The 8187-nt window shown below is 45.9% G+C and overlaps 1 protein-coding gene across 15 annotated transcripts in view; it reads left to right on the plus strand.

The window, feature by feature from the left end:
- Positions 1 to 2126, plus strand: part of ODF2 (outer dense fiber of sperm tails 2) — a 46116-nt gene extending 43990 nt beyond the window's left edge. For all 15 annotated transcript variants that reach the window (XR_011559692.1, XM_070758788.1, XM_070758778.1 and 12 more), the window contains one exon: positions 905 to 2126. Coding sequence is in view for 14 of the 15 variants with exons in the window: in XM_070758788.1 (XP_070614889.1) it covers positions 905 to 1078 (174 nt within the window). In the remaining variant the exon portion in view is untranslated. The remainder of the gene's footprint in view (positions 1 to 904) is intronic.
- Positions 2127 to 8187: the final 6061 nt, after the last annotated feature.

Raw genomic sequence — 8187 nt, forward strand, 5'->3', positions numbered from 1 at the left:
TCCAAACATCTAAGACTCTTCCAGCAAAATAATATTTTCTCACATTGCTTCTAATCTTCCCCCCAACTAACCTCAGATTGTGTCCCCTTGTTCTTGTGTTCACTTTCCTATTAAAAACACTTCCCTCCTGAACCTTATTCAACCCTTTAACATATTTAAATGTTTCGATCATGTCCCCCCTTTCCCTTCTATCCTTCATACTATACAGATTTCATGAAGTCTTTCCTGATATGTTTTATGCTTAAGACCTTCCACCATTCTTGTAGCCCGTCTTTGGACCTGTTCAATTTGATCAATATCTTTTTGTAGGCGAGGTCTCCAGAACTGGACACAAATGGGGTCTCGCCAGCGGGTTATAGGTCCAATGGTGGCCTCCAGTTAAGCAGGAACCAGTGCTGATTCTTTATCGTGGAATCAGTTTGAGGTCTTCAGTGTCAGGCTTCCAAATAGCCTCCGAAATTAGGCACAGCATTCCTCAAAGTTCGAATTTATTAACAGAGCCATGTTGGCACATCTGGGAGAAACCCGAATCTAAAGCCACAAGGGTTTCTCACCCAGTTTAGTTTATTCTCTTGCTCCCACAGCCACAAGTTCATCACATTGACCAGTCATCTTCTCCCAAACTGTCCGTTAAATCCCATCAGCTTCTGGACAGGTGCTGAACAAAGGATGACCTTGAGCATCTAGAAGGATTTTGTTACGGCTACATGTCTTACATCCCTCATTTCGGCCTGACATTCCTTAACTAGATCGCAACTTACAGGGAAATGTCAGGGAATTTCAAAATGCTTTCCCTCTGGACACCCTGGCTTATTCACCAGAGACCCAATTCCTTGTGTGTCCAATCATACTTGGCCAATGAGGAATTCTGTTCTGTTCTTCTTTTTTTTCCTTCCTCGCGCAGGGAGAACGCCGGTACCAAAGCCGCCTCCAGGACTTGAAAGATCGCTTGGAGCAGTCCGAGAGCACCAACCGCAGCATGCAGAACTACGTGGCGTTCCTTAAATCTTCATACGCCAACGTCTTCGGAGACAGCATCTTGTCCAGTTCCCCCATTCGTCCCCAGTCTCCTTTTTAAGCCACTTCCTGGTGCTATCTGTCTATCCCTCCTCCATCATTCCTTGCACCAGGCTGGGTGGGAGGGAGGGAGGGAGAGAGGGAGGGTCCCCTAACCAATTTACAAAGCCATAATCTGATTCAGGAATCTGCCTCTCTCGGAATCCAGCTCTGACTTTGCGCAGGGAGAGGGGGATCTAAGCCGCCGCTTGCCAAGTCTCCTAGTGCCTTAAACCCAGCTCCCATCGTTCACAGTACCCTGCGTGATTTTCAGTCAATTTTTTAAAAATAATCTTTTCTGAAATGTTTTGCATTCACGTTTTTGGGGAAATCGCTTTCTTTCCCGATTCCTCAAGTTTCCAAGATCATGTGGTAGGGTACCGAAGCCGTATGGGAAGTTTACTTGCTGGCTAGCACTTGTGTGCAATTTTCTTCCTCAAACCAAATGCGTGCTATGTAAGAAACAAAATAATTTCTTTCCCCAACTTCTACTGTATTTTGATGCACAACACAGTATGATGACATATTTGGAACCCCAGTTTTAAGAGAGATGTGTGTTAAATATCCTGATTCAATGGCACTGTTCTTAAGTCTTCCCCTTAGGTTTATTTTGTAAGAGTTACTAGGGTTTGCATTTACCAAGCCACATATATTTTCTTTTCTGTAAAGCAACGATTATTCTGTTGGTTAAATATTAATCTAATCAGTTTTTCTCCCAACTGGGCGCGCGGCCGAAATTGCAGAATGTTCAGGAAAAAAATCTTAACTTTTACGCTGTTTACCAAGTGATTTCAATCCTGGAGCAGGCTTTCATTTTTTTTTCCTCGACTGAATTAGAGAACCCATTTTGCTTTGCAGAATGTAAAACGGCTCTGTGCTTTTGTCGCGTACTGTTCTTTGTTTCTGTGCAAGGAATCAACGAAACAAGAGAGTCAACTTTTTACGATTCTTAATATTTATGTGTGAGACCATCACTTTTGCCTTCAAAAGTTTTGAAAGATTTAAATTGACCTGTGCCTTTTTTTAAAAACGTGAAAATATACTTATGATAAAAAAGTTTTTTTTCCCCACCTCTTGAAATATCTTCATTTTTTCTATTTGTGGGTGTGCTTTTAATGCTTTAACAAAACAAAAACAACCCAAACCCTTTGCACAAACGACATAATAATGTAACTGTGTTATGTAACTACCCTGTTTCCCCGATAGTAAGACACCCCCGATTGTAAGATGTATCGGGGGTTTCAGGGGGGTCGGCTAATATAAGCCGTACCCCGAAAGTAAGACATATGTCTTACTTTCGGGGAAACACGGGGGTATTGCCGGGGGGGGGAGCCCGATGACGTCGCTTCCAAGCTCCCCGCGTGCCCTTCGCCTCGCCGCAGCGCCACCGCCTCTTCCCCAGCTTGGCAAAGCGAAGGACGGCGCTGGTCCGAAGCGAGCCGAGCGGGCGGCGGCTTGCAGCGAAGGCGCTCGTCCCAGCAACCGAGTCCTGCCGAGGCTCGGCTGCAAGCGGCCAGCGAGGCCGACCAGCTCCGAGGCGAGCGGCCGGAGCTGCGCCCTCCTTCGCCCGCCTCCTTTCCGGCAGGCAGGTGGGGCTGCCCAACTGCGCAGAGCGGCTCCTCCCCTCCAGACACATGCTTCCCCGACACGTGTCTGTGGCTCCACGCGTGCACGCCGCTTGGAGCCCTAAGGTTGAACTTGGAAAAGGGCTCACGAGGCTCCTATCCCGCGGCTGCCCTTCTGGACTCTGGGGAGATGCCTTCGGGAACGCGACCCTTTCAATTTTTTTCCAATGTAAGACATACCCCGAAAGTAAGACGTAGTGGGGCTTTTGGGGGTAAAAAGAAAGTAAGACACTGTCTTACTTTCGGGGAAACACGGTATGACATAATAATAGGCTGTCTCAGCTGAGCCTCCTGGATTTAAATTAACACTTTTTTTTCCTGACAAATGTGAATTGCATTTAAAGGCGGCTAGGAAGAAAACCCACTTGCCTCCTTCATACATCGATCCTCCTCCTCGCCAATCCAAATTCACAAGTCTAAAACCATTGGCAAGGCTCCATTTAATCATCCCATTTCGTGATGGATCCATTGATCCAGGGCTCGAATGTCATTCCCTTCCAAAACCTGATTGGGGATGGTGATGTGTGGTGGAGAACCGGAGAGAGGGGGAAGCCCTTAGCACCCCTAGCAAAGCGCCCCAGGAAGGGAGAGTGCCAAGGGGTGGAATTTGGGGGGTGGTATCTGTTCTGCCCTTCCTCTGTCCCTTTCCTTTGGTTCACCCCATGCCTGCCCCACCTCTAAAGTATTATTATTATTATTATTATTATTATTATTATTATTATTATTATTTATTAGATTTGTATGCCGCCCCTCTCCGTAGACTCGGGGCGGCTCACAACAATAACAAGAACAATGTAAAAACAAATCTAATAATTTAAAAAACACTAAAAACCCCATTATTAAAAGCAAACACACACAAAAACATTCCATGTATAAACTGTATAGGCCCGGCGGAGATGTGTCAGTTCCCCCATGCCTGACGGCAGAGATGGGTCTTAAGAACTTTACGAAAGGCAAGGAGGGTGGGGGCAGTTCTAATCTCTGGGAGGAGCTGGTTCCAGAGGGTCGGGGCCGCCACAGAGAAGGCTCTTCTGGGTCCCGCCAAACGACATTGTTTAGTCGACGGGACCCAGAGAAGGCCAACTCTGTGGGACCTAACCGGTCGCTGGGATTAATGGGGCAGAAGGCGGTCCTGGAGGTATTCTGGTAAAGTAGTCTTTCTGCTATCAACATTTACTTTAAGGGTTCCCTTGTTCCCGACTCTAGGGGGCGGTGTTCATCTCCATTTCAAAGCCAAAGAGAGAGCGCTATCTGAAGACATTCTCTGTGGTCATGTAGCGGCATGACTAAACGCCAAAGGTGCACAAGATTGATACCTTCCCACCTAAGATGGTCCCTAATTCTCTACTTGCATTTTTGATGTGCTTTTGAACTGCTAGGTTGGCAGAAGCCGGGACAAGTAACAGGAGCCCACTCTGTTAAGCAGCGCTAGGGATTCGAACCGCCGAACTGCCAATTTTTTGATCAACAAGCTCAGCTTCTTAGCCACTAAGCCACCGTGTCCCCCATATTTTTTTTTTCTAAGTCTTTCCATTAAACTCAAAAGTCTGATTTTATTTTTATATTCACTTTGAGACTCTTCTATATTAGGCTGTGAATCCTACTCCAACATTTCTTTGCTTGGTCGCATGTCCACCATAAATGCTAAAACGCCCCTGTTCTGTCTGGACAGAACAAATATTAAAAAGCAAACCCACACATGCTTGGAACATTGATCAAAGCAAAAGTAGTATTAGATTAGATTAGATTTATTGGATTTATATGCCGCCCCTCTCCGCAGACTCGGGGCGGCTCACAACAATGGTAAAAAAACACTACATAGTAACAAATCTAATATTTAGCAATCTAAATTACAGTTTTAGGTTAAAAAGTCCAAAAAAAAGAAACCCCAATATATAAAAAACAAGCACAACAAGCTTAACACAAAGTCCAGCAAGAAATAAGTGAATTCTCAGGCATTTCAGGCTGACGATGTTCCCTTCCAAAGAGCACAGATAACAGTCCGGGATGCACGCCAGCTAGAGGCAAAAATCTTCCCCAATGAGGTGTCTCTGGCATTTTTCACTTCATTCACTGTTCAGGGCTTAACCAGCTTCTGTAAAAGCAGGAATCAAAATCCATGGAATCGGAAGCAGTCTCCTAAGGCACCGTCTTCATGATGAACGTTGCTTGCCATACCTCCTATCAGCCTGTCCTATATATACTGACAAGGTGTGGCTAAATGCCCCATAGATCTAATCGATGCGTAGACCTCCTTCTAGAGAGATATTCATGCCTGGCTCTCATCCTTCTGACCCTCGCATCTAAGGGTCCTCAAAGTCCCCATCGTCCTCTGACTCAAACAATACCCTAACGGTGTTCTACAGTCTCTGGTGGTTCCCCAGTCTCCAATTCCCCTTCACTCTCAGACTCAGACGGCGAGAACACTGGCCTGCGATGCCAGTATTGCTCTGTCTCCTGATCCTCAAAATCTGACCCACCGAGCCAGATGTGGACCACTCACAACTGCCCCTTTCCATTTCCAATACACATTTGAAAGAAATACCTTCTACAAATTCATGGCAGCTTATCTGGGATTAAATACCAGTGATGCATCAACTTATAGAAATTTGAGACCCCGAGCAGTCAGAGTAGAGCTGGAAGGGACCTTGGAGGTTGCCTTCCCTGCTTCAGCAGGAGACTGTATACCAGCGGCCCCCAAACTATGGCCCGCGGGCCGGATGTGGCCCGCTGAGGTCTTTTAACCAGCCCGCGACAGCACACACAAGATTTTACCGATCGATATAATAAGCTCCCAAATCTCCTGTCCACTCACCGCGGTCGGCTACTGAGCGAGGAGGAGGTGGAGAGGCAAGAGGCAGGGAGGAAAGCGGGCCTGCAATTGGCCCCTTTCTTTGCCACCTTTAGGGAGAGAAACTGCTGCTGCTCTATGGCAGAGCAGCCACAGATCCTCTCCCTAAAGGGGAGAAAGTAAGGGCCTGGTTAAATGGCCCGCGGGCCGTAGTTTGGGGACTGCTGCTCTATAACTTTCATTATGTATTTTACTACGTGTATACCCACTAAAACCCTCATTGTGTATTGGACAAAATCAATCAATCAATAAAAACACTGCTGCGATTCATCCCAAAATCATTTCAGTTTATGGAGAGGATGTAATGTCAAGACAGCAGGTGACAAAAGGGGTCCATTTTCTGTACCACATCATCAGTCACAACAGACAGCTGTCCATTTCTGTCTTTATTTATTTATTTATTTATTTATTTATTTATTTATTTATTTATTTATTTATTTATTTATTTATTACTTAGATTTGTATGCCGCCCCTCTCCGAAGACTCGGGGCGGCTCACAACACATAGAACAAATCATAAATAATGTGACAAGTTTAAAATATTTAAAGATTTAAAAAAAGACCCCCATATACTAACAGACATACACAAATTTCCGTCCTTTTGAAATTGGAATTCCGTACCCATTTTGCACTTCGCACTTGGAGGGAAACAGAATGAGGATGCTCATCTCTAAATCTTCATCACAATGCTAGCCGATGATCTATTGACCCCGGACGCTGCTCCTTCTCTTCTGCTGGCTTCCCGCTACACGACAATAACACCGACTTCCCCCGCGAACATTCCCTGCAGGAGCTACGTGCCTTGTAACCTTCCTTTCCAGATAACCCTCGTATGTATACTAGTACTGTAGTTTCAAGTTCAAAATCCAGAACCCACAAACGCAAAGCAGGCAAGGAAACTGGCGTTCAAAGCAGACCCCGTCCCTCTAACCCTTCTTAATACTTTGTAATACTTTAATTTAATACTTTAATACTTTTCCTGCTTCGAACCAGGACAGCATGCAAAACAGGACCAGCTGTGAGAATAAACCGTGTGGGAACTAGCTGAGAACTAGCCCGCATAATTCCCGGCCCCAGGATTTCCTCTTCCGAAGGGCTCTCATCCGAGGCATGTTATCTTTCTGCAAACAGGCGTCAGAGAATGCAAGAAAGAAACCATAGGGATTCTCTGGGCGCCCTCCTTCTCAAACCGCCAAATGGTGGCACAAGCAGAGTTAGATAAATTTTCAGTTTGGTTTTCTTTTAAAGAACAGTCCCTCTTAGAAGACAGCCTAAATTTCCCAAGTTCCTTCTATTAAACTTCCCGAGTTCTATTAAAGAAGTTCCCAAGTTCTATTAAAGTTCCCAAGTTTTCTCAAAGTTCCCGAGTTCTATTAAAGTTCCCAAGGTCTATTTAAGAAGTTCCCAAGTTCTGTTAAAGTTCCAAAGTTCTATTAAAGTTCCCAAGTTCTGTTAAAGAAATTCCCAAGTTCTATTAAGGTTCCAAAGTTCTATTAAAGAAGTTCCCAGGTTCTATTAAAATTCCCAAGGTCTATTAAAATTCCCAAGTTCTGTTAAAGAAGTTCCCAAGTTCAACGAAGTCAACGAAGCAGTGGAAGTGATGTGCCGGTGCCTGGAGGCTGTTGGGGCCTGGATGGGTGTCAACAGACTCAAACTCAACCCGGATAAGACGGAGTGGCTGTGGGTTTTGCCTCCCAAGGACAATCCCATCTGTCCGTCCATTACCCTGGGGGGGGAATTATTGACCCCCTCAGAGAGGGTCCGCAACTTGGGCGTCCTCCTCGATCCACAGCTCACATTAGAAAAACATCTCTCAGCTGTGGCGAGGGGGGCGTTTGCCCAGGTTCGCCTGGTGCACCAGTTGCGGCCCTATCTGGACCGGGACTCATTGCTCACAGTCACTCATGCCCTCATCACCTCGAGGTTCGACTACTGTAATGCTCTCTACATGGGGCTACCTTTGAAAAGTGTTCGGAAACTTCAGATCGTGCAGAATGCAGCTGCGAGAGCAGTCATGGGCCTACCTAGGTATGCCCATGTTTCACCATCACTCCGCAGTCTGCATTGGCTGCCGATCAATTTCCGGTCACAATTCAAAGTGTTGGTTATGACCTTTAAAGCCCTTCATGGCATCGGACCAGAATATCTCCGAGACCGCCTTCTGCCGCACGAATCCCAGCGACCGATTAGGTCCCACAGAGTGGGCCTCCTCCAGGTCCCATCAACTAAACAATGTTGGTTGGCGGGCCCCAGGGGGAGAGCCTTCTCTGTGGCGGCACCGACTCTCTGGAACCAACTCCCCCCGGAGATCAGAACTGCCCCTACTCTTCCTGCCTTCCGTAAACTTCTCAAAACCCACCTTTGCCGTCAGGCATGGGGAAACTAAACATCTCCCCCTGGGGCCGCTGAATTTATACATGGTATGCTTGTGTGTGTGTATGTTAGTATAGGGTTTTTTTTAAACTTTTAATATTTTAATTAATTGGATTATGTATTGGATTGTTTTTCACTTGTTGTGAGCCGCCCCGAGTCTTCGGAGAGGGGCGGCATACAAATCCAAATAATAAATAAATAAATAAATAAAGTTATATTAAAGTTCCCAAGTTCCTTCTCTCTAAAGTTCAAATCCATGCAACCGTCCCGTCTGTTTCTGACA

Source organism: Erythrolamprus reginae, chromosome 8 (assembly GCF_031021105.1).
Source record: "Erythrolamprus reginae isolate rEryReg1 chromosome 8, rEryReg1.hap1, whole genome shotgun sequence".
NCBI lineage: Eukaryota > Metazoa > Chordata > Lepidosauria > Squamata > Dipsadidae > Erythrolamprus > Erythrolamprus reginae.